The sequence below is a fragment of the Mastomys coucha genome, unplaced genomic scaffold (assembly GCF_008632895.1).
Source record: "Mastomys coucha isolate ucsf_1 unplaced genomic scaffold, UCSF_Mcou_1 pScaffold15, whole genome shotgun sequence".
Lineage (NCBI taxonomy): Eukaryota > Metazoa > Chordata > Mammalia > Rodentia > Muridae > Mastomys > Mastomys coucha.
The window spans coordinates 3,581,562-3,608,518 of NW_022196897.1; the positions used below are offsets into that span (position 1 = coordinate 3,581,562).

Here is a 26,957-nt window from a genome sequence, read left to right on the forward strand (position 1 = left end):
GGAAAACTAATGGCAAAGGACTGAATGGTCTCCCACAGTAGAGGCCCACAAGCCCTGTTATTTACAGCTCCTAAAAGCTCCATTATAGTACAGAGAATTGGTTTGTCATTTATTTTTATCTTGTAGAAAACACAGTGAATATTCAATTGTATTTGCATCCCATATTCATTGCAACCTTATGTACAATAGTCAAAATAAAACAACTTAATCTACTGTCAATGTGTAAGTAGATTAAAAATGACATGAGATTTGTGTAATGTTTACTGAGGAATAGAAAACAAAGGAACAGCTAATGTGTATAACAAGAATGCATCTAGAGAGGGCTCTGCTAAGTGAAAGGAGAGAGAATAAAGGTGTATAGTGTGTGACTGCAACTGGACATACAATGGGGTGGGTCACTCTGAGAGAATCAGGAAGATAAGTATTCCCAAAGGCTCAGGGATAGGCCACAGACCCCATTGATAAGATGATCCCATTCTGTCACGGACTGGGGTTTCTTATGGGGTCCCTTGTTCTGCGGGACGATGGGTTCTGGCCAGGTGTGCACGGGATTCGGCTTTGACGAACAGACTAGACACGAGTGGTGTAAGGTCTGAGTGTATTTCTTTAAAAATGACATGAGGCTTTTACAATCGTTGCAAAATAGAGAAATGAAAAATCTGGCAGCTCAGTAGCCAAGGTACATCTGAGGCCACCTAAAACACATTGGATCAGCCGGGTGGTGGTGGCACACGCCTTTAATCCCAGCACTTGGGAGGCAGAGGCAGGTGGATTTCTGAGTTCGAGGCCAGCCTGGTCTACAGAGTGATTTCCAGGACAGCCAGGGCTATACAGAGAAACCCTGTCTCAAAAAACCAAGAAAAAAAAAAACACATTGGATCTAAACAGCAGCCATCTCCTCTGGACTGGTGCAGCACCCCTGGGCTCCAAGTATGTTCAGGCTGCATGGTCCTGGCCAGAGTCCCAAGGGGCTGTGGATGCGCCAGCCAGGAGGGTAGAGGCTTGAATCTCGAGTCCTCAATGCTGAATCTTCAATGTTGAATGCTCGAATCTCGAATGCTCAATCTCTTGAATCTCGACTGGTGCTGCAACCCCCCACCCCCAGGCCCAAGCGCTCTGGGCCCAGGGGGCTACGGACTTCTACCTACGCTCTGGTTCTAGTCTGAGTGCGAGGGAGTCGAATGTTGAATGCAGATTGTTGCATCTAGAATGCTGAATGCTCTATACTGTCTTTCTTTCTGTAAGCTTTAATGCCCTACCCACAATGTTGGAGGCAATTAGTTTGGGTGGCTTAACATTCTAAGCCAGGGTTTGACTAGGACTTTGGAACATTGGTGAAGGTCAGAGAGCAATGTCCAAATTTTCTTTTATTAGCTGTAAAGAAATGATATCTTGGTGAGCTCCTATCATACAAGTACAAGGACATATCTGGGCTACCTCTGAGTTTGGGGTGCCAGGCAACAATGCGGAGGCAGGAGACTGACTTTCCTTGACGTTTACACCTCAAATACCTCCGTCACGCAAAGTGTGCGTGGCACCATTCCAGAAGGGCCACCACACCTAATGATAGTGATGATCTGAAATTCACTAAGAGAATGAAAGTAGACTGGCATATTCTTACTACTCATAAAATTTCACAAATAACAATTATGAAAAGGGCATATGTGTTACATACTTTGCTTATTATAAGCATCTTGCAATATATACATGTAACAAATCACCATGTTGCACATCTTTAATATTTAAATTCATTCATCTATTATGCATCAATATGCTTGGTATACATATTTAACTATAGCATCATCTGCGTACAGGAAAAGATATTTATTGTAACAGGTGAGAAACATGTTCATCTCTGTTACCTTCTTCCCTCCCCTAAACTTCTCTTCCTTCTTTTTCTTCACTTTACTCTCTTTTGCTTTCTTCCTCTTTCTTTACCTTCATCTTCCTTTCACTTTCTCTTTCATTTATATTGAATATTCTAAATTTTTCTATATATATTGAGATATGATATATACCAAACATATCCTAAGATTATTAAGCAGATTCCTAGGCAACCAACACATAAAATATATCTAAATTTGAGACACATTCAGCACAGATATACTGTGCAAAGTGAAAAAAGCCAGACTTAGAGGAACTGAATTTTATGTGGTCCCCATTTGATGAGGTACCTGGATTTGATAGATTCCTAGACACAGAAAGCTGAATGAGCTGAGGCAGAGAAGGGAAAGTTGAAGCTGCTGTTGAGTGGATATGGAGCTCTGGAAATATATGGCAGTGTTCCTTCTCAACAGTGGACATATAATTAATGCATCCTAACTTTGTAATTGAAACTTATGAAGAAAGTACCTTGTCAAATATATCATATCAAAATTCACACATATATTTATTTACATTAATACACACATACACGCACACATACACACATATATGTTATTTATTTATATTTCAAATGTTGTTACCCTTCCAGGTTTCCCCTCCACAATTCCCCATCCCATCTCCCCTCCCCTTTGCCTCTATGAGGGTGCTCCTATCCCTACTCACCCACTTCCACCTCACCATTTTAGTACCTCCCCCATTATGAGCCATCAAGCCTCCACAGTACCAAGGGTCTCCCCTCACATTGATACCAGATAAGACAATCCTCTGTTACATATGTACCTGGGGCCATGGGTCCCTCCATATATACTCTTTGGTTGCTGGTTTAGTTCCTGGGAGCTCTGGATGGTCTGGTTAGTTGATAATATTGTTCCTATGGGGTTGCAATCCTCTTAAGCTCCTTGAGACCTTCCCCTAGCTCTTCCGTTGGCACATCTGGGCTCAGTCTGATGGTTGGCTATGAGTATCTGCATCTGTATGAGTCAGTGCTGGCAGAACCTCTCAGAGGACAGTCATGCCAGGCTCCTGTCAACAAGTACTTCTTGGCATCAGCAACAGTGTCAGGGTTTAATGTCCACAGATGACATGGATCCCTAGAGGGGGCAGCCTCTGCATGGCCTTTCTTTTGTTCTCTGCTCCACTTTTTTGTTCCTGCATTTCCTATAGAGCAAACAATTCTGAGTTAAAATTTTTGAGATGGGTAGATGGCCCCATCCCTCAACTGGGGGATATGCCTATATACTGGAGGAGGTAGTCTCTATAGGTTCTATCTCCCCTTTGTTGGATATTTCAGCCAAAATCATTTGTGTTGGGTCATAGGAGCCTCTCACTTCATTGGAGTCTGGGACTTTCTAATGGCTATCCCCAGTTCATCACCCCCTACTACTACATATTTCCATTCAGTTCCCTGAACCTCTGTACTCCTCTCCTGTCCCTTCCCATACCTGATCCTGCCCCATGTTTTTCCTCCCCCTCATTTCTCTCCCTCTCAGGTATTTCCTTCCATCTACCTCTTGTGATTATTTTCTTCCCCCTTCTAAGTAGGATTGAAGCATCTACACTTTGGTTTTCCTTCTTCTTAAGCTTCATATGGTCTCTGGGTTGTATCGTGGGTATTCTGAGCTTTGGGGCTAATATCCACTTTGATAAGTACATACCATATATTTTGTGTCTGGATTACCTCACTCAGGATGATATTTTCTGGTTCCATCCATTTGTCTGTGAATTTCACAAACTAGCTGTTTTTAATAGCTGATTAGTACTCCATTGTGTAAATGCACCACATTTTCTGTATCTATTCTTCCATTGAGGAACATTTGGATTATTTCTAGCTTCTGACTATTATAAGTACAACTGCTCTGAACATAGAGGCACATGTGTCCTTGTTATATGTTGAAGCATCTTTTGGGTATATGCCCAGTAGTGTATAGCTGGGTCTTCAGGTAGAACTATTTCCAATTTTCTGAGGAACTGCCAGATAGTTTACCAAAGTGGTTTTACCAACTTTCAATCCCACCAACAATGGAGGAATGTTCCTCTTTCTCCACATCCTTTGCCAGCATCAGCTGTTACCTGAGTTTTTGATCTTAACCATTCTGATTGGTGTGAGGTGGAATCTTAGGGCTGTTTTGATTTGCATTTTTCTGATGATTAAGAATGTTGAATATTTCTTTAAGTCCTTTTGGCCATTAGAGATTCCTTAGTTGAGAATTTTTTGTTTAGATCTGTACCTCATTTTTTAATAGAGTTATTTGGTTTTGTGGAGTCTAACTTCTTGAGTCCTTTGTATATTTTGGATATTAACCCTCTATCGGATATAGGGTTGGTAAAGATCTTTTCCCAATCTGTAAGTTGCTCTTTTGTCCTATTGACAGTGTCCTTTGCCTTATAGAAGCTCACATACATATTTATATTTCTATTATGTTCTCAAAATGATAGGAAAATAGACAAATCTGTGTTGAAACAAAAAATAAGTTGGAAAGTTTGGTTAGGAGGAAGTTTTTTTCTTTTATTTGTGGGGTATTTAAAATATACATCATGCTGATGTGCCTGGCTATAATTCTATGACTAGGACGTTTCTTGCAGTAGAATGACAATTTTGAGGTGAATCTGTGCTACCTAATAACATAGGTAAATGAATTGATAAAATGCTAATATTAATTATGAACACTTGAGTAGTTAAATATAATACTTAAGTAGATGACATGTTGACCATGGATCTTGAGCAATGCTTTGTTTTACTATTGTATCATCTTTAGAGGTTTTACAAATTTAAAATATTGCTAGGTTTTAAGAACCATGTAAGGAAGATGCTATACTCAACTGTTTATGAAGTACACAGCAATGGTACATGTGTTAAATGCCAACTACATATTTATAATCTATTCTTATTAGAACCCAATATATAGTTACTAAATAGGATGTCCCCATTAGCTCCCTTACAGGATTTCTTTTTATATTATAAAGACTGGAGTGAAAAGATTCACAGATATTTTACTTTTATGATCTACATATTTACCAAGGAAATTTTTTCTTGTGCCCATTATATACCATAGTTAAATATTTAACAGAAAGCTTCAATTGTCTTATAAAAACACTACTCTAACAAGTTAACTTGGAGAGAAATTTCTTTGAAACTGTGAACAGTATCAAACATTGTTTAGAAGTAGTGAAATGTACCCTGTAAATACAGCAAGTTGACAGTAACCAGATAGTCAAAATTACTGTTTAAAATTAACATACTTTATTATAATAGAGATATATCATTTCAATTTTATAGATGTGTAGACTTTGTCCCATTAAGTATGATGAGTTGTCAGTATGTCTTTGACCCTACTTTCTTCTGATATTTTAAATGGTTTATTTATTACTATTATTACTTATTATTATTATGTGTATTATCATTTTATCTGCATATATGCTTGTGTGAGAGTGTCAGATCACACGTAACTAGAGTTACAGACAGTTGTGATCTGCCATTTGGGTGTTGGAAATTGAACTCAAGTCCCTCTGGAAGAGCAGCCAGTGCTCTTAACCTCTGAGCCATCTATCCTGCACTTCTGATATTTACCACTTCTCCTGAAAGTTGCTGAAATGCATAAGAGAAATTGTATTGATGACAAACCTCAATTTAAGGGACTTCAATTAGGTTTTTATACTATACAGCAACTAAGGTGTAAAATATTTAGTTTTGCAAAAATCCATTCCTCATAAATGTAGCAGAACAAATATCATCAATAAAAACACCCATGTGGCTCACTCTTTTCATGTTGCTTTTCCAGATCTTAATAGTGATGGATTCTAAAATTTAATTTTAATTTTCAAAGAGCAGCACATGTTTAGTGTTGTATGGAAGGTATGATAGCTGAAATTTATTTTTACTTATGAATTAATTTTGTCTGTATGTAGTGTGTTAGTATATATATTTGTTTCTCTGTGTGTATGTGCGTTTGTATGTGTGTGACTGTACCTGCAGATGTTTAGGCATGTGTAGAAACTGAAGGTTCAAATGGTATCTTTACCTCTATTGCTGTACACCTAGTTTCCTTACTTTGTGTTGTTTGTACACAAACTTAGTTCAAGAGAGACTATAACATCAACCTTTAGATGGAGTTTGGAGGACATGTTGTTGAGGTCCTCTGGATTATTTTATCATCATCCTGATGCTATGAAAACACAAAACACAGCTTCTCTTTTTTTGGTGCAATGTCTCTTCATTGAACCTGGAGCTCACTGAATGGATAGACTGGTGAGCCAGCTTCAGGGATATGCCTTCTACTGGGCTAGGGCTGGGATCACAGAGGTATACCTCTTGATATAGGGCTGTTAACTTATACCTGCCTTTTATATATGTGGTATATCCAAACCAAAGCCCTCATCCTTGGCTGACAAGAACTTTACCCACTGAGCAATCTCTTTAGCCCAACATTTTAACTGATAAATCATTTGGATGAGAAAAGGCCTGATTCCAAATATTGTCCTGTAGACAACTGTAACACTCATACTGCCCAATGTCATTTTCATCTTGGAAATTTTGAGCAATTAAAAGATTGCTCAAAGGTTTGGGAGATGCAGGCACCATGGGGACCACTCTGTTCCCACACACTGCCTTGCAGGCAAGCAGTATGATTGCATCCTTACTAGCCAGCTGCTACAATGAGAAGAACTAGTTATAGAGACTTAGTTTCTCTGGACAACAATGTGTGCTCATTGTCCTCAAATGGTAACATTCAACATGTAACCCAATTAGGGAAAGTAGGAGGAAAAATGAGAACTATTAACTATTACGCTCAGGCAACAGCCATAAAATATATGCAATTCTGGATGAAGCCAGAAACGTTATTACTTTATAGTAGAAGATATCTATTTTAGGGAAAGAATCTCTGTGACTTGGGAGATCCCCTAGAAATACATGGAAAGATTTACATGTTGCAGCTGAGACTGGAGAATTTTACAGTACATCTTTGAGAGCAAGTATATATTTTATGTCTTATTTCAACACTTCACTTCCTGAATTAAAAGTGGTGTGAGGTGGTCTACAGCCAACTAAGCTCATAGAGGATGACCACAGAACATTTGAGGAATGGCTAAGGAACCATATCAAGTTTATAGGACTTTATGATTCTGTCAATATACAGAATAGACTCCCTTTTGAAGAATAATTTTTACTTTTTATCAATAATTGTCCCTGTTAAGCTATGTTCAGAGCCCAGGAAAAGAAAGCATATCCTGGAGGAATAGGCTTCAGGCTGGGGAGAGGAGTGACTACATGCCTTGTTACATTAATTCATGTATGTTTCTTTTAACTGTCTTGTATAAGATTTGCTTTCATCCAGGGAGAATTCCATTTAAAAGTGAAAATTTTCTTGTAATGACAAAACCTGTCATCACATATCATGTGTTTCCTTCTCCACACATCACAGCAAGTCTCCTTACCTGGGACTTCGAGTCTGGTTTCTGTGGCTGGGAACCATTTCCCACAGAAGGTGCCCACTGGGAGGTGGTGGAAGGGCTGAGCAGTGGAGAGCTCCTGGAAGGGCTGAGCAGTGGAGAGCGCCTGTTCCCTGAGACTGGTCACACAGCGAGCAGAAGCCAAGGTACTGCATTTTTTTTTTAAAAAATCTCTTTTAAAAGCCTTTTTCTTCATGTCAAAATGCCAAAGCCCTGTATTACTGTTTCTAGTTGCAGACTAAATGGGGCTTTGGTTTGCGCTGCCTTAATTCCTCCTGACCTAATTGATAATTAATAGAAAATTTTGTATCCTGAAAGGAACATTCTTGAGATAACCACCAGGGTTTTTGCTCTTGTTGTTGTTGTTGTTGTGCTTTTAAAAAATGTTATAGTGATGGTGTAAAAAGAGAGATAACATTTATGATAGATTGCATAGTAGTCTTGCTTCTATTCTTTAAGCATTCCAAGTCAAGCAAACAGAAAGGAAAATAGTCCCATACTCTATCTGGGAACAGAGAGCAAGGATTTACCACTATCTATAAAACCTGGAAATATTATAGACGATATACTGCAAAACCTCATTACAACTTTTACATATCCTCATAAAATCAAGGAACCATAACTACCTACAAGGTTCTGGAAATGCTCTATGACACTCCCAGGCTTACTTAATGGCTTTACTCTCTTGTTCTTTGTTTTGTTTACATCTCTGTGTAAACATATACCTCAGAATCACATTAACATTGTCTTCGCACAGTTGGGGGTCCAGATCACTTTTATGCTTACTAAACATCATCCTGCATCTACTCTGAGACTTACGAAGAAGTATACCAAATACCAATCTTGGTAGGATTTGTATTACAGGCTTGGGAAACAGGTTGGTTGAGCATTGGGAGGTATTAGGAGAAGACTATTGGCTGTAACAGTAAAGCTAGTTCATTATTGAATGGTACAGTAAGTTCTTGATATGTTCACTTTTTGAATATTGGTCCAGGAAGCCCTAGTTTCCCTTTACTATTCTGTGTCATGGTGACTTAAGCTTAAGTTTAAAATACATACATGTAGCTATTTCTTTGTAAGCTGATATGCATGCTTTCTTTTTTCTGCATCTAGGTCAATTCTTAAGCCAACAGAATAAATTATACCTAGGTGCATGGGGATAGAAGCTATGGTTCCTTTGTTTGAAACAGACAGAGTCTGGTAACTAAAGCTGGTAAAAGGAGGATTGAATTCAGATATGCTAAAAGTTGCAAGGGCTGTAGGGGGGTTAGAGTAAAGTGGAGCAGCTTCACTGAAAATGATTTCCAAGTACAGCATCACTGAAGGGAAATAAGGAACCAGCAGGAAAGACATAAGGATCTGTGCGGAGATAGAAAGCCAAAAAGAGATGTGAGAAACATGATCCAATGAGGGGAAACATCTTCAAGAGGATGGCAATGATCTTATGATTAGACAAGATGAAGGAGAAGAAAGAAGAAAATACCCAGGGATTTGAAGTTCGTATAGAGGATGATGGAGAACTTGAATAGGTTGAAGCCTCTGATTAATCACATTTGCTAGAGAAAGCTATCTGATGAGATTTGGAGACAGGAGAGGATAAAATATTGGAATAGAGCTTATATATATTTAATATGAGTGAGAGAAAATGAGGGCCTGAGCAGCAGCTGAGATTCCCAAATAGAATATGCACAGCTAGGTTAGTTATGGTGGTTTGGTGGTTTGATATGGACTTCACCATGACTAGGGCTTGTGAAGCTTCTCGGTCCAGGGCTGGGCCATGCCTGTGACATTGCACAAAGTAGTTCAGTCTTGTTAGCTATAAAATAGGGAGAATACCGTCTTCCTGTGTGTAGTCATGAAGCCTTTTTATGAGACATTAAATAGGATTGTACTTGCTGAGGTTTTTCATATAGTAAGAGCTCATATATACATATACATATGTATATACGTGTGTGTGTGTGTGTGTGTGTGTGTGTGTGATTTCTTTTTTTGTTTGTTTGAGTTTTTTATTGGATATTTTCTTTATTTATATTTCAAATGTTATCCACTTTCCCAGGTTCCCTCCTGTACTGGCTGGTTTTGTGTATCAATTTGACACAGGCTGGAGTTATCACAGAAGGGAGCTTCAGTTGGGGAAGTGCCTCCATGAGGTCCAGCTGTGGGGCATTTTCTCAGTTAGTGATCAAGGGGGTAGGGCCCCTTGTGGGTGGTGCCATCCCTGGGCTGGAGGTCTTGGGCTCTATAAGAGAGCAGGCTGAGCAAGCCAGGAGAAGCAAGCCAGTAAAGAACATCCCTCCATGGCCTCTGCATCAGCTCCTGCTTCCTGACCTGCTTGAGTTCCAGTCCTGACTTCCTTTGGTGATGAACAGCAATATGGAAGTAAGCCAAATAAACCCTTTCCTCCCCAACTTGTTTCTTGGTCATGGTGTTGTGCAGGAATAGAAACCCTGACTAAGACACCTCCCTCATGGAAACAACCTATCCCATCCTCCCTCCCCATGCTTCTATGAGGATTTCTTCCACCCATCAATTCCCAGTCTCAGTTCCTCTACATTGGGTCATCTATCAAGCCTTCATAGGACCAAGGACCTCTCCTCCCATTGATGCATGACAAGGCCATCCTCTGCTACATATGCAGCTGGAGCCATGTGTACTCCTTGTTTGATGGCTTAGTCCCTGGGAGCTCTTGGGGGTCTGGTTGGTTGATATTGTTGTTCTTCCTTTGGGATTACAAACCCCTTCAACTCCTTCAGTCCTTTCTCTAACTCCTGTATTGTGGAACCCACACTTGAAGTTCAATAGTTGGCTGTGAGCTATGTATTTGTAAGGCTCTGGCAGGGCCTCTCAGGAGTCAACCATATCAGGCTCCTTTCAGCATGCACTTCTTGGCATCCACAATAGATAGTGTCTGAGTTTGGTAACTGTATATGGGAGGGATCCCCAGGTGGGACAGTCCAGGAATGCTGAGATCATACCAACTCTGACTTGAGTACTTGTGTCAATGCATCATTGTAGGAGTGGCTTTAAAATCAGTGTGTGTGTGTGTGTGTGTGTATGGTATGTGTGTGTGTGTGTGTGTGTGTGTGTGTGTGTGTGTGTGTGTTGATTTACTTGTGGAGGTCAGAAGTCAGAGGACAAGTTTTGGATATCAGTTCTTTCCTTGTATCACTTGGGTGCTAGGAATCCAACTTGGGCTTGGCAACAAGGTGCATTTCCATTGTGCCACCTAGCCTATCCTGATAGTGGTTTTAAATCAGTGATGAGAAGAAAATCAAGGGTAAGGAAGAGAAAAAGGAGTTACAAAATGGAAGTCCCTAGTTAGTTCATATTGTTGTTTGTCCTAAGGGGCTACAAACCCTTCAACTCCTTTGGTCCTCTCTCTAACTCCTTCATTGGGGACCCTATACTCAGTTCATTGGATGGCTGTCAGCCTCTACTTCTGTATTAGTCAGGTACTGTCAGAGCCTCTCAGGAGACAGCTATATCAGGATGGCTTGTCCTTCCTTCAGTCTCTGCTCCATAGTTAGTCTCTGCAACTCCTTCCGTGGGTATTTTGTTCCCCCTATTAAAAGCCTTCAGAGCTCCCAGGGACTCAACCACTAACCAAGGAGTATACATGGTGGGACTGGCAGCATGTACATAGTAGAGGATGGGCAAGTCGATCATCAATGGGAGGAGAGGCCCTTGGTGTTGTGAAGTTTTTGTGCTTCAGTGTAAGGGAATGCCAGGGCCAATAAGTGGGAAAGGGTGGGATGGCAAGCAGGGGGAGAGGGGAGGCAACAGGGGTTCGTTCTTGTTGTTTTTTGTTTTTGTTTTGTTTTGTTTTTTGAGGGAAAACTTGGAAGGGAGAAATCATATGGCATGTAAATAAAGAAAATATCTAATAAAAAAGAAAAAGAAAATGGAAGTCCCATGGGAACAGAGTGGGGTTCCATTAGAGCTCCACAGAGCTCTAATGAAGTTTGTTTTAAAGCTTTAGGTTTCTAAGTTACAGCTTTTAAAACTAATCTTGTGTTCTCTCACATGTGTACATACCTATGTACACTTTTTCAAAAAAAAAAAAAAATGAAGTAGCCAGATGCTAGAGCCTGTGGGTATTTATGTTTGTTTTTTATAGTGAACTATTGATTTTTTTCTTCTTTCCTTTTTTGCTTGGTTTCTATGCTCATTTGTAGCTAACTGCTGTGCTAGAACATGCAAACTGACAGCTTATAGGTTACTTCTCACCTTTGTGTATGTTCACAGAATCAAAAACACAGATCACAGATGTATATATTGTGTGTATGTGCATATAGCTCTGACATTCCTACACAGGATTAATTATGATCAATTTTTTGTGTTAAATTACAATTGAAATGTAGGAAAGTACAGTCTTTTAGCAATCAGCACAGTGAGTTTTAAAAATTATATACAATCTATATTCAACAAACAATTCAAGATATATTGTGAGTTCATTCTCCCAAATGTCACTTTGTAATTGATGTCTCTCCCAACTTTGTAATTGACAGGTCTATCCTAAATTTATTGCCTGTTCAAAGAGTGCCAGATAAATAGGTCATACATTATGGTTATATTGTTGTCTCCTTAAATTAGCACCAATGATTTGAAATTTGTTTGTGTTGATAATTACAGTTGTGCTTCTTCTTTTAACACTTGAGCACTATTCCATTATATGGATAAAAGCCATATTTTAAGTTTTCACTTGTCAACTGAAGAGATTTGGACTGTACCTGTCTCAGTCTTGATTGACATACATTTTCATTTTCTTGTATATTCCCAATACTTATAATGGTTTTCATGTCAGTTGGTGAAGGGCTTCTACTTTTCATGGTCCTTTGTCACCTATGGGAAATAAGTGTTCAGCCACCCCATGCATATTCTCAGAGTTCTTCCACAAGTATACACAGAGGTCAGGACACAGGAATCTCAGAAACTGTAGCTAGGAGAGCTTGCTCCCTTTTCTGCTGCAAAGGGACACCGTTTGGATATCTGCAGTGTGTAAGTAAGTAGTACACGGATCTCACCACGGTGACAAAGAGTATACAGTCTCAGGCTCTTCCATGTTTCCTGATGTACACATTTACGACTCACCATAAGAGTTCAGGCTGGATGGAGGGCTCAGAGTGATGAGCATAGCCTGCTCTTGGAGAAGACCAAAATTCAACTCCCAGCTCCTGTTTAGATGACTTACAACTGTCTATAATCTTAGCTTCAGGGAGATCACACAACTCTGGCCTCAGCAAGTTGCTGTACTCAGAGGCATATCCCACACAGAGGCATTTACACATAGCTGAAAATTATAAAATGAAATCCTTAAGAAGTTTCAAGTTTATCAATTTGTTGAAAAAATACTAATTTCACTAAATACTTCATAGATTTCAATGTAGAGGTTTTAAAAGTCTGTTGTCATATTTTATAGGTGTTTGCAGCAATTACAAGTGCATGGTCTAAAATTCTTTTTACTTGCTGCTTGTATATATGACAGCAAATTTATTTGATCTTTTTTAAAATATCAATTTCTTGTGTATGCATGCACATGCATGTTCATGTGTATGTATATGTTTGTGTAATTTTGTAGATATTTTTACTTTTCTCTTTTTTTTTAAATCAAGAATGGCATAAAGGCTCTTGTCATTGCTGAGTATAAGTGCAAGCTACTGGGCTTATTTTATTCTTATCTCCATGGAAATGTCAAAAATTCAAATTCGAGCACCACATTTGCTCAATCCAGTTGTGTGTAATATCCCTTTTGACTTACAGTGCACTCATTTCCTAACATACATAAACATGTGTTAACGTTTGTCAGATGAGTTTTTCAGCTTCTTCTATGATAGTCATGTGATCATCAGATTATTATTTTTGTTTATTGAAGAGACTGATTTGTACACACTACAGTCACTAGCCATTCCAGAGGCAAACTTGCTTGGGTTGCTTTTGATTTGTCTACCCTTTACTTGTGTATTTACCACGTCTATGTTTGCCTGTGATTTTCACCTACGTTCATGAAGAGCCTGGTCCTTCCCTTCTTAGAGTATGTACAGTCTTAGTTCCACGATATTGCCTGAAACAGGTTTATGATCTGCAAAAGCTTAGGTGATGGGGCTGTTTGCACAAACACAGGCAGGGATCTATCAAATAGTATATTTTGATTATGAAATCTCCCACCTTTTTTTTTTTAGTACAGTCAAAATTGACCTGCATCTGGGAAAACTGCTGTCTGAATTAGGTGTTTTCCAAGTCAAACAACTGGCTTTATAAGTTGCTTAAAGACCCTTTGTCACTTTGTAATTATCAAAGAGCAGGGTCAGACACTGATATTGTTTGGCATAGGTTTTCTTGTAAGTTTTCAATATTCAAGGAAGCTACCCCTGATACAGCTCACAGTGTGTGATCTTCTGTGCTTCTACAGGATAATATTCCCTGTGCACTTGCTCTGAGTACATCCACATCAGTTAAAATCTAAAGGCAGTTATTTTGTTAATGTTCAGATTAGATCTTTAATTAAACTCTCATCCCCTCCAGCACAGACAACAATGTCAAACATGTAAGCCCCAAGAGGCATCAGACTCAACACATACGTTCACTCCTTCAGTGCATTTTAAAGAGACTTAAAAATAAAATTCCCAAGAGAAGCTCCTAAGGGCACATTGAATGCCTAATTGTAAACTTGCAAGCTTCATTTAATTTGATTTCAAACTCCATGACAGGAGTTAAAGCAATGAAAATGTTTGTTTAGGTAATTTGGATGCAGAGTTTATCATTTATCAATTAAATTTTATTTTAGATACTAATGCCATACATTTGAAATTCTCTGGTTATTTACAGAGACTAATGGTGAATATGTAAAAATGTGATTTTCTTTACCTGAATGACAGTTGAGTAAGACCAAGAGGCAAAGGGCTTAGTGTACACCAGAACTGGCAGCTAACTGTGTGACTTTAAATTTGTTTCTGTTTCTCTTTCCAGGATCATTTATTTATTTTGGACCACAGCAATCCACTACAGTAGCCAAGATTGGTAGTCCTATCCTTACAAAATCACTCACTGCCTCTACTCCCTGCCAGGTAATCAGCTCTTCTGAGAACGTTTGGCCATTCTGTGGTTATGAGCTATTGAGCTCAGATTGCATGGATAGCAATGCCCACTATGTTTTCTTATCATTTTCAAGATGCTTTAAGAGGTTTCTAGGAGCGGCTTCAGCATGAAATGCTGGTCTAAAAGGTTTTGCATCACTTACACTGTATATACAGGGCCTGGTAAAGCTTCTATTATTTTATATTCCTTTCACATGGACCTTTGAATAATCTAAAGCACATGTTCTTTACATCATTTACTACCTAGCTTCCTCAGGAGTGTAGATAGAGTAGGTTAGATAAATCAATTAGGTAAATGTCTGTTGAGAGAAAACTAAAATCATGAGAAAAGACGAATATATATAGAAAAATTACATTTGTTGATGTTTTTATATTCTTTAACTTTGTTAATGCTACCAAAGACACAACAAGCAGTAAAAATTTCATTCTATTTCAGCACAACACAGAAGAAAGCAGACCTGTGCAGCCACCATGGATATAAATGTCCGTTGTGCCACATTCACTTGTAGTACATAGTACTTGACCTTGACTTTGGAAATACTGTCTCTAGTGAGATGATAAGCATTGGTGTACTCTTTTAGATGGCCATGAGACTGAACATTTAATTATACATTGCCCTGTATTTGGCACATAGTGTGATGGCTAATCTTCATAGTCAACTTGATAGGATTGTGAATCAAAATGAAAATGCAATTTTGGATATATCTATGATAGTGTTTACAGAAAAGCTTAAGAGATACAGGAAGACTGACTTCAACTGTAGGCGTTCCCATCCCATAAGCTGGGGTTCTAAAAGGACATAAAAGTGAGAGCAGGCTGAGTACTAGCCTCCATTTCCTCACCACACAAACAATACATTCAGGTGCCTCATTCTCATCTGTCATGCAACAGGGTTATATTCCCTGCAAAGAAGGAAAGGCTAGGAGCCAGGAAGGAAACCCTAAGTTGCAAAGGAGAACCTAGGATCTGAAGCATAGCAGTATCATGGGATCTCCTTCAATGGAAACTGCAGACATGGAGTGGATCTGGCTCCAAAGAGAGTCTGGGTATACTGCATGGCATCCCTGTCATGATAGATAGTAACCTCAAATCATAAACCAAAATTAATGCTTTCTGAACTAGTTCCATTTATCACACATTTAGGCATAGCAATGAAAACTATAACAAACACAATAAGTGTTCACTAAATAGTCCTCTGACTATCTATAGCATGTAAAACCTAAATCACATGGGGTTGTTCATCTAGTTTATTTTCCATCCTTTGCAGAGGTTGAATATACCTCTAAGTCTCAAGATTTCCGTTAATATTTAAGTCTTTACTGATCAGAAAATAATGACAGGGGTAATTCTGAAGTGCACAGTAAATTCCTGCCTCTAAATATGTGGTTGTAGCCATTTACTCGGACATCCTAGATGGAGACTTAGATTCATCCAAGAGTATGAATCTAGTTATGTTTTCAGGTTGGGATAATTCTGAGTCCAAGTGCCTGGAGCTCTGAAGACATTGCCCTCACTTTCTTGTTTGGTTTGGTTTGAATTTTAACTTTTCCCCCCTCCCATTTCTTTGTGGGAATGAAGATTAAAGCCACTGCTTATCTCCCCTCTAGTTCCACCTTACCCAAATGCCCTCAATGTGTTTCTACCTTCCCTTTATTTTAATTAAATCCTATGTGATAGAATGATATAGATTTTTTCATGAACCCCAGGAGCAATACTCCACAATTAAAGGAATACTTTCCAAGCTAGCTTAGGTTTAATTCAAAGTCATACACTGTAGTCATGAAGTACGAGGGAATAAGATGTATTAATTATCTTTCATTCCATGTATTTGGAAACAAATATTATGAGTGTGTAGTATTCTTAGAATTCACTGAGGTCACTGAAAATGTAGATATGTGTGTGTGTCTATGTTTGTGCATTAAATGTGTGTTTATGTGTCTGTGTGTGTGCTTGTGTGAGTATATGTGTATGGTGTGTGTCTGTGTCTATATCTGCCTCTATGTGTGTGTCTCTGTATGTATATATCTGTTTGTGTGTATGTGTGTATGTGTCTGTGTGTGTCAGAGTGTGTGTCTGTCTGTCTTTCTGTGTTTGTGTGTCTGTGTCTGTGTGTCAGAGTGTGTGTAAATGGATGTGTGTGAGTGTATATGAGTGTGTGTGAGAGTATGTGTGTGTGTGTGTGTGTGTGTGTGTATGTTCATTTTGAAGATGTCCTGATGTTTTCATCACTGTATCTTGTTGATATATTGTATCTTGGTGATCATTAGTTATTGCTAGTCATTGGTATGCCAGGTTTTCATCATATATGAAAAGTTAAGGAAACTTTTTATGTTTTTGATAAAGTATGTAGCTTTGCTGTGGGTGTTTTTCAGATGGCTCTCCGTGAGAATATCATACTTGATCATCAATGTTGACCTCATAGCTAAGGTTTTATCCCTAGTGACTTCAGATACTGATCTAATGGCTCCCCTATTTTTATAGAAAATGGGAGTGCTTTAAAGACCCACGAAAGACTTGCAGAAGTATTTAATTTTCTCCTTTGTATGCATCTGCTTCAATTTTAGCCATCTTTGAGCTGGAGAAAATTTTGAGTTACTTGATAATCTATTTCCCCTAGAAACTAGTAGGAGACTATTTCTCTAGTAGGAAAGCAATTTGTGCCAGAGATAGAAATAGTTAATGCTTCTCAGTGTATTAAATATCCTCATTTATAAGAATATGGTAATATATGATACTTTCAAAAAAGTTACAGACTAAGCAACCAAACCGAATTCCTACCTTCTTAGGTAACTGGAGAACCTGCCTGATTCTCTGATTCAGAACATATTGATAATAGTTCTGTTTATGGAACAAATGTTCTTCATTATAAAATAATACAAAAAAAACAATAAAATAACCCAAGTTGGGCACTTTGATATGATTAAAGCCTCCATCTCATGAAATTATGTGATTATTCTCTCCCTGACAGTAACGTAACCATTAAGGCTAGTGTTTGAAAGGACTTAAAAGGAACATGAGCTTTCTTCTGACTCACCTTTTCTAATAGCACAATTTAAGGTCATTTTGTATGAATTACCTTGTACTTTATATATGGTCGACACATGGCTTCAGCATGCACGTTGTTCCTACTGCCTGTCACTGTTCACAATGTGGACTTTAATTTAGAAGCTTCAAAAGTCACTTCAGCCACAGTGGAAACTTGGCACATTTCCTCAAAAACAGAGATAGGACAAACAGAACACATGTAGACCAGAAGCCAGTATTGCTCATTGATGTTGAAATATAGTTACTGGTTATAATTAGCTAGGAAATATGAAATATGAAGGAGATTAATGTGAACACTAATATTTTCTGAGTTCACATTTTTGTGCAAAACCCACAGCATTTTATATTTAACCTTTTGCTGTTGAATACAGAAAGCTTGATAATATGAACCTTAAGATTTCAGTGTTTTAAGTAGTCTTTCTTTAATTGTCCAACTCATTTTTGCAGTTATTTTAATGGGGCCTCATTTAAACATAATTCACAATTTTTATCTTTTGAAAATACATATGAGAAAACCAGGACAAAGGAGTGGACTCTCCATATTTGGACATAGGTTTCTCAACCACTATGAGATGTGTATGCTTTAGAGTGGAAGATGTCAGAAACAAAACAAGATGTCAAGAACAAATAAACAAAACAAAACAGACATCAAAGTGGTCTTCTCTCACTCAGAACTCATGGTTAGAACAATGTAAACATTCTCTTTGTGGTTCAGTACAGAGATGATCACTATTTTGTATTAATTACAGTTCTCCAGCCTGGAATTTTATAGCAACAAGCTAACCCCATGATTGCTCTAACACCTGGTGAGTATTGTGAGAGGCAGTATATTAGCTACTTTGCTTAGTGCAGTGACAAAATACAGCACAAAGGAATTTAAAGGAATGTAGGACTTGTTATTTTAACTAAGAGTTTCAAAGTTTTCAGCACCGTGGTTTCCATACCTCATGCCTTTCCACACAAAGGCAGAAATGTGGCTATGTTACCTAACCCTCTCACCTCATGGTGGATAGGAAGCAGAGAGGAAAAGAGCCTCCCTCCACTGACACCATTTCCCTGGCGAGGCTCCTCCTCCTAAAATTGCTACTGCCTAGCAAGTTGCTGTTAGCTGAGAGTGAGGCTTTCCAAACATAGAAGGGTACTATCCATAGCTAAATTATACTTACATAGTGATTCAGTATAAAATACTACAAGGGGATAAGCATGATATAGTAATAATTATAAAACTCACTGACAGTTTTGAAAGTTTTCCAAAACTAAGGTGATGAACTAATCAAAGAACAGTTAATAAAATGTGATTCCAGGGTGTGTCAGGAATAGCAATTACACACTCTTCTCCACAGATGTGCTGATTAGATATATTCTGGTGCATCTGAATAAGAAATATGGAAACGGGTTGAGCAGGTATATATTCATATCACATTCAGAGTAAAGAATTCAGTGAGAAAAAGAAGTTCTAATTTACTGGTGATGCTAAATGTACACTTAAGTCTGTTCTGAGAGAGAATACTAGGAAAAAACATAATTATACCAGCATCATAAAGTCTCCATGGGATGGAGAAGAATGTGTAAGCAGAGAGGAAGCCTCTTTTCTGAGTAATGCATCCTAGTAGCTGTTATAGGAAATACACGTCTTCACTTACCTTTCTGTTCTAATGTCTTAATTATTATCCTTGTCCTTCCATTTGTCCTGATTATTATTCTTGATGTTAAATATGTAGCAAGTGTTACAAAAGCAAGGACAATCAAGGTTTATATTTTGATGTGAAGCAAGAAAAGCAGAGGTACCTGAGAAGGGGAATGCACTTGAAAAAGGACAGGAAGGCCATTGCTAAGGAGTTCTGAGATAGGGAAATATGTTATCTACTCTTAGGTTAGGATGAAATGACATGGCATGGGCAATGTAGAGGAGAAAGAATTTTACCTGACATTAGGGTTTCTGCAAGATATGAGTCCATCGCAGTCCATCACAGAGGCAGAGCGACAAGCTGCAAGCATAGCTACTGGATCAGAAAGTTCATATCTTGCTTGGTTAGAGTCACAACAAAGTATTTAATATTACTTGTAACTATTGTAAATGGTGTAGTTTCCCTGATTTCTTTCTCAGGCTGATTATCCTTTGTGTGGAGGAATGTAACTGATTTGTTTGAGTTAATTTTATGTCCAGTCACTTTGTTGTTTATCAAGTTTAGAAGTTCTCTGGTGGAATTTTTAGGATTTATTAAGTATATTATCATATGATCTGCAAATAGTGATATTTGACTTCTTCCTTTCCAGTTTGTATCCCTTTGATCTCCTTTTGTTGTCTAATTGTTCTGGCTAGGACTTCAAGTACTATACTTAATAGGTAGGGAGAGAGTGGGCAACCTTGTCTAGTCCCTGGTTTTAGTGGAATTGCTTCAAGTCTCTTTCTATTTAGTTGGATGTTGGCTACTGATTTGCTATATATTGCTTTTAGTATGTTTAGGTATGGTCCTTGAAGTCCTGATCTTTCTAAGACTTTTATCATGATTGGGTGTTGGATTTTGTCAAATGTTTTCTCAGCATCTAATGAAATGATCATGTGTCTTTTTGTCTTTGAGTTTATTTATATAGTGGATTACGTTAATGGATTTCTATATAGTAAACCATCCCTGCATCCTGAGATGAACCTACTTGATCATGATAGATGATCATTTTGATGTGTTCTTGGATTCAGTTTGCGAGAATATTTCTAAGTAGTTTTGTCTCAATATTCATAAGTAAAATTGGTCTAAATTTTTCTTTCTTTGTTGGCTCTTTGTGTGGTTTAGGTATAAGAGTAATTGTGGCTTCGTAGAATGAATTGGGTAGTCTTCCTTCTATTTTCTGGAATAGTTTGAAGAATATTGGTATTGGGTCTTCTTTGAATGTCTGATAGAATTATGTACTAAATGACAAGAAATTCAAGTCTCTGAGGAAAGAAATCGAAGCAGATCTCAGAAGATGGAAAAATCTCCCATGCTTTTAGATTGGCAGGATTAATATAGTAAAAATGGCCATCTTGCCAAAAGCACTCCACAGATTCAATGCAATCCCCATCAAAATTCCAAATCAATTCTTCATGGAGTAAGAAAGAACAATTCTCAAATTCATTTGTAGTAGCAAAAAACACAGGATAGCAAAAATTATTCTCAACATTAAAAGAACTGGGGGAATTACCATCTCTGACATCAAGCTATATTACAGAGAAATAGTGATAAAAGCTGCATGGTATTGGTACAGAGACAGGCAGGTAGATCAATGGAATAGAGTTGAAGACCTAGAAATGAACTATGTTCACTTGATCTTTGACAAAGGAGATAAAACCATCCAGTGGAAAAAAGACAAGATGCTGGTTCAACTGGAGGTCAGCATGTAGAAAAAATTCAAATTAATCCATTCTTATCTCCTTGTACAACTAGACACACTGAAACTAATAGAAGAGAAAGTGAGGAAGAGCTTAGAGTACATGAATACAGGAGAAATTTTCCTGAATAGAACACCAATAGTTTATGCTCTAAGATCAAGAATTGACAAATGGGACCTCATAAAATTGCAAAGGTTCTTTAAAGCAAAGGACACTGTCAATAGGATAAAATGGCAATCAACATATTGGGAAAAACAATTTACTAACCCTATATCTGATACAGGGCTAATTTCCAATATATATAAAGAACACAAGAAGTTAGACTCGAAAGAATTGAATAACCCTATTAAAAATGAGGTACAGAGCTAAACAAAGAATTCTCAACTGAGGAATACCAAATCACTGAGAAGCACCTAAAGAAATGTTCTACATCCTTATTCATCAGGGAAATGCAAGTAAAAACAACCCTGGCTTTCCACCTCACACCAATTAGAATGGCTAAAATAAAAAAATCAGGTGACAGCAGATGCATTCAGGGATGTAGAGAAAGAGGAACATTTCTCCAATATTGGTGGAATTGCAAGCTATTCCAACTACTCTGCAAATCAATCTGGCTGATTCTCAGAAAATTGGACCTAGTACTATCTGAGGTCCCAGCTATACCACTCCTGAGCATATACCCAAAAGATGCTCTAAGATATAACAAGGACACATGCTCCACTATGTTTATAGCTGCTTTACTTATAATAGCCAGAAGCTGTAAAGAACCCAGATATCCTTCAACCTTGGAATGAATACTGAAAATGTGGTATATTTGCACATTGGAGTACAACTCAGCTATTAAAAACAATAACATCATGAAATTCTTAGGCAAATGGATGGAACTAGAAAATATTCTGAGTAAGGTAACCTAGTCACAAAAGAACAAACATGATATGCACTCATAGATAAGTGGGCATTAGCCTAAAAGCTCAGAATATCCAAGATATGATTCACAGACCACTTGAAGCTCAAGAAGAAGGAAGACCAAAGTGTGGATACTTCAGTCCTTCATATAGGGAGCAAAATACTCACTGGAGGAAATATTGGGACAAAGTGTGGAGCAGAGACTGAAGGAAAGGCCATCCAGAGACTGCCCCACCTGGGGATCCATCCCATATACAGACACCAAACCCAGACACTAATGTGGATGCCAAGAAGTGCTTGCTGACAGGAGCCTGATATTGCTGTCTCATGAGAGGCTCTGCCAGAGCCTGATATATACAGAGGTAGATGCTTGCAGCCAACCATTGGACTGAGCATGGGGTCCCCAATGGAGGAGTTAGAGAAAGGACTGAAGGAGCTAAAGGGGGTTGAATCCCATAGGAAGAACAACAGTATGAACCAACCAGACCCCCCCAGAGCTCCCAAGGACTAAACCACCAACCAAAGAGTACACATGGAGGGAGGGTCCCATGACTCCAGCCGTATATGTAGCAGAGGATGGCCTTGTTGGGCATCAGTGGGAGGAGAGGTCCTTGGTCCTGGGAAAGCTCAATGCCCCAGGGTTGGGAGGTGAGTGTGAGTGGGTGTTTGGGTGAGCACCCTCATAGATGCAGGGGTGAGAAGATGGGATAGGAGTTTCTGGAGGGGAAACCAGGGAAGAGGATAACATTTGAAAAGTAAATAAAATATCCAATTAAAATAGAAAGCTCCTATCTCTAATAGCAAGCACTTAGCAGAAAGAAAGTACTGTGAGGCTTTCACCTCTCAAAACCCACCTCCAGTGACACATCACTTCAGCAACGCTGTGCTCCTCCCAAACCTCCCTCAACAAGGCCAACAACCTGTAACTTAGTATTCAAACATCAGAGCTCATGGGTGCTGTTGTTCACTCAAACTTACACAAAAAGAAATCGGACAGGCACTGTGAGAGATATAAGGAAAGAAGTGGAGAATTTGAGGTAAAGTTTTGAAAGAAGATAGGTGAAAACTAAATGAAAAAGAAGACATGAATATAGATAGAGGAAATGGCTTTAAATTCCAAGTAAGCTACTGGGATGTTATTTACAGACTTCAGTCACTATCTCTGGATTAATGGCCTTTTAGTCACCTGAAAAGGAGAATTCCCTTTGTCCTAAGTTGCATATGTATGTATAGTTGTGTATGTTTGCTCGCTTATAAATTTTCATGCTTTAAGGGAAGTACGTATGGGTGTTTTTCCGGTATGTATGTCTCTGTATCACATGCCTCCCTTATTCTGATGGAGGCCAAACAAAATCATCAGATCTCCTGGGACTGGAATTACAGGTGATTGTGAGCTGCCATGTGGGTGCTTGGAATCAAACCTAGGTCCTTTGGAAGAGCAGGCAGCACTATTAACTACTGAGCCATGCTTCCCTACTTTTTGTAAACATTACCCTATGTAATCTGGCCTGAACAGGACCTCACTATATAGTTGAAGATAACCTTGAACTCTTGTTCTTCCTGTCTCCTGAGTGCTAGGATTTATAAGTATATGTCATAGACTTAGCTTCATATCCATATTAAAATAAACATCACAATACAATTATAGAAAATAAAGTAAGTTAAAATTAAATTTTCACTCTAATTTTCAGTGATGTAATTGTTTAAAAATTGGGATTTTTAAAAATTCTTCTCTATGTAGCATGAGCTGGCCTCAAAATTGCTGTTTGCATGTCTCAGTTACCCTACTGCTTAAAATACCTATCAATACTTTGGGTTTTTTCTTTTCTTCTCCATTTCTTCCTTCTTTTTTCCTTTCTTTCTTTCTTTCTTTCTTTCTTTCTTTCTTTCTTTCTTTCTTTCTTCCTTTTGAGAATTTGTTATCAAATGGAGATTTCTTGAATACAATTACTCAGTCTTGAATATTATTGTATTTCATTAAATTTATACCCTAGTGAAAACCAAATATAAAAAAGACTTGTCTCTGTATAAATATTATATTCAACTGTCTTTATTGGTACATTGTAAGCATCCTCTGCAGTTTTGTTTAAATTTATTCCCTACAGTGATGGGAAATTCCCTGTCTTCAGTTCAGTACTGTAATCATGAGGGTCTTGAAGTTCCTGAGCACTTAGGATGCTCAGCATCACCGAGACCCTAAAGTTTTCTCTTTGCCTTGTTTATGCTTAAATTTATGTTTAAATATCTACACTATGTTGTACTTTTGTTATTACATATACATTCTAGTATTGCTTATCCTCCCAACTCCTAGTGAATCTTATGGATTTTCAAGGACATCTAAGACATTATGCAGTGTCTGATGTAAATTCTTTCCTCCCACTTTCCCTTCCCTTTCTCTTTCTTTTTTCTCCCCTTCTCTTATCTCCTCTTTCACTCTAAATGTTTACAGAAACTAAACCCCTATGAATAGTCCATGCATTCCTCTTTTTTCTTCAGGGTGTTAAATAAATGTCTAGTATACATAAGTTGTTATAATAGGTTTGTAAGAAATTTACAACATGCCTCACGATTTTTACTTTAAAGCTTAGTGGCCTGCCATTGAATGTATACCAGAAAGAGAGCCTTGTGGTTTCACTCTTGATGGCTATCTATTTGAAACCCCAGCTGTGTTATGTACAGCTCAATTATTACTCCCTTAACAGTATTAAATTTGAAAAGACTTTGGAAGGTTGCTTAGTATTAAGCTGAAGCATTGAAGTTCCTACAATGCAAATTCTCTTAAATATAACTTGTAAGCTCCTGTGCTGTTGAATATGGATCTCCTTGGCATTTATGTTTAGTAACTATTAAAATGATTTCACACTAGTGAAGAGCTGAGTGACAGTTTGACAGCTCCAAATATTGATGGGGTATGAACATCTCCTGAACAACCAGGTTGGAAACTCTCCCTTACAAATATTCACAAGCTGGGGACACCATGAGGGGTCCCCAGCAGGGATCTGAAATTTCATTGCCATTGAGAAAGGAGTTCTCACTTTCCATGGTATTTAATTAAACACTTCCCTTTGACTTTACATTTCTAATTTATCTCAGGGTCTGAACTTGAGCAAGCATGGCAACAAACCCTAAGATGAACTGGACAGTCAGAAAGGATGTTTTGACCAGGTAGTACCAATTACATCTACACAGAAAAATAGTGACAAATTAGCACACAGAATGGTTAGTATTTTGAACTGAAGAATTTAAAAGGAACATTAAAAAGGCATCTTTTTCTTACTAGCTAAAACCTCCCATTTTGAATGTTTCATTTTTCTTTAAAACATCTCTACAGCCTTAGTGCTTTTTAATGTGATAATAGGTAGGATAAAAAATAACGGTGCGTCTGAACCTCATTTTGTGAAAGTTTTAAAAAAGACTATACAGAATGAACCAACCCCTAACTGAAAGGATTAATCTTTTCCTCACACAGTACCGAGTCCTGAGAATGTACCTCAGAAGTCCCGGTAGAACAAATGAGTGCTGAAGCTTATGTTAGACCTTCAGATGTTAGGAGCAAACAGAGAACTCCTCTTACTGTCTTCAGTGTATAGTTAAACCATGGGCTCCTTAGATGCTATTATCATTAATGATGATTAAGGAATAAAATGATTAAAATTTTCTACCCTCCTAAAGAACATACTATGTGCCTTAAATTATTGCTGAGTAGTACCCTACGAACATTCAAGCTCATCAGTAATATCATAATAGAAAAAATAATGGACTTATTTGTTATAGTTTTGCTGTATTGAAAATGTTAATTTTCAAATGTTAGTTTTGAGGTTAAATATAATATAGCATACATAATTGTTCTTCATCTTATAACTTTTAATCATGATTTTTGCACAATCCATACTTAAAAGAAGCAAGAGGATAGGAACCTTGGAAAGTCCTCTATGATTATGTTGGCAAAGACATATCCTCAAACTTATCTTGTTGTAGTATATTTTTTAATTTGATTTATTGTAAGTATATTTATAAATGTTAAAAATACCAACTCACACAGGTGCTCAGGTCTTTTTCTAAAGGGAAAAATATGAAAGGTTCAATGAAAGTAATTAGTATTTTGTGATATTGCACATTTTATGATCAGAGAAAACAAACTCACATTTATTATTGAGATATTCTGGGATATATTCTGGGATATTTTATTTTTATTTGTATGCCAGTTACCTTTTTTTTTTTGGTCTTTTTGTTATTTATCTTTTTTTTTCCCAGAGCTGAGGACCTAGTCCAGGGCCTTGTGCTTGCTAGGCAAGCACTCTAACACTGAGCTAAATCCCCAATCTCTTATTTTTATTTGTAAAAGAAATTATTATATATACTTAGTGAATTGTGAATATGGGTGTATGAAAGTCAGAAGACAACTTACATAAGCTGGAACATGGGTATTGGCAGTAATAGCCTTTATCCTCTGAGATATCTTGCTGGCCTATTATTTTCTTTTTTTCTCCTGCTATTGAAAATGAAAATTTTCTCATATATATACCAATTACACTTTCCCCTTCATCTACTTCTCCCACCCCCTCCTCCCACTTCTCCCCTACCATCCAGATCCAAATCTTTTTTTTTCTCTTATTTAAAAACAAACCGTTTTCTAAGGGAATAATATAATATGATATAACAATATACTTATAATATGACAGAATAAATGCTAATACACTGGAATAGGACAAAACAAACAAACAGAAGGAAAAGGGCCCAAGAAAAGGCACAAGAAATAGATATGAGCTCAGAGAGCCACTCATCCGTACACTCTGGAATCCCAAGAAAACCCTAAACAGGGAAATCATATATACACACAGAGAACTTTTAGGGTAAAGATAGAGTGAAATCTATACATAAAATGCAACAAAATAAAAATAAAACATAAGACAAAAATGAAAAGAAAAGCCCTGACACAAGATTATGAGGCAAGGTATCTCTGAAGGTGGCATTCAGTTGGTTTTCTGTTGGCTATGAACTGCTGGGCATGTGGTCTACCTTTAAGGGTAGTTAGTTTCTCCACTCAGACTCCCTTCGGAAAAACTGCATTTTCTTTTACAATTAGAGATATCTTCTGGGTTAGCAAAGGGGACATGTGTCCACTTCTTTCAGCCCTGGACAAGTCCTGTACAGGCTCCCCAATCTCTGTGAGTTCATACATACTTTGCCACGTTTATTTAAAAGGACATATT

General features: G+C 37.8%; 1 protein-coding gene across 1 annotated transcript in view; it reads left to right on the forward strand.

Moving 5' to 3' along the window:
- Malrd1 (MAM and LDL receptor class A domain containing 1) overlaps positions 1-26,957 on the forward strand; it is a 694,431-nt gene that overhangs the window by 103,855 nt on the left and 563,619 nt on the right. Inside the window, exons 10-11 of the mRNA XM_031373295.1 lie at positions 7,305-7,478; positions 14,299-14,396. Coding sequence (XP_031229155.1) covers positions 7,305-7,478; positions 14,299-14,396 — 272 coding nt within the window. The remainder of the gene's footprint in view (positions 1-7,304; positions 7,479-14,298; positions 14,397-26,957) is intronic.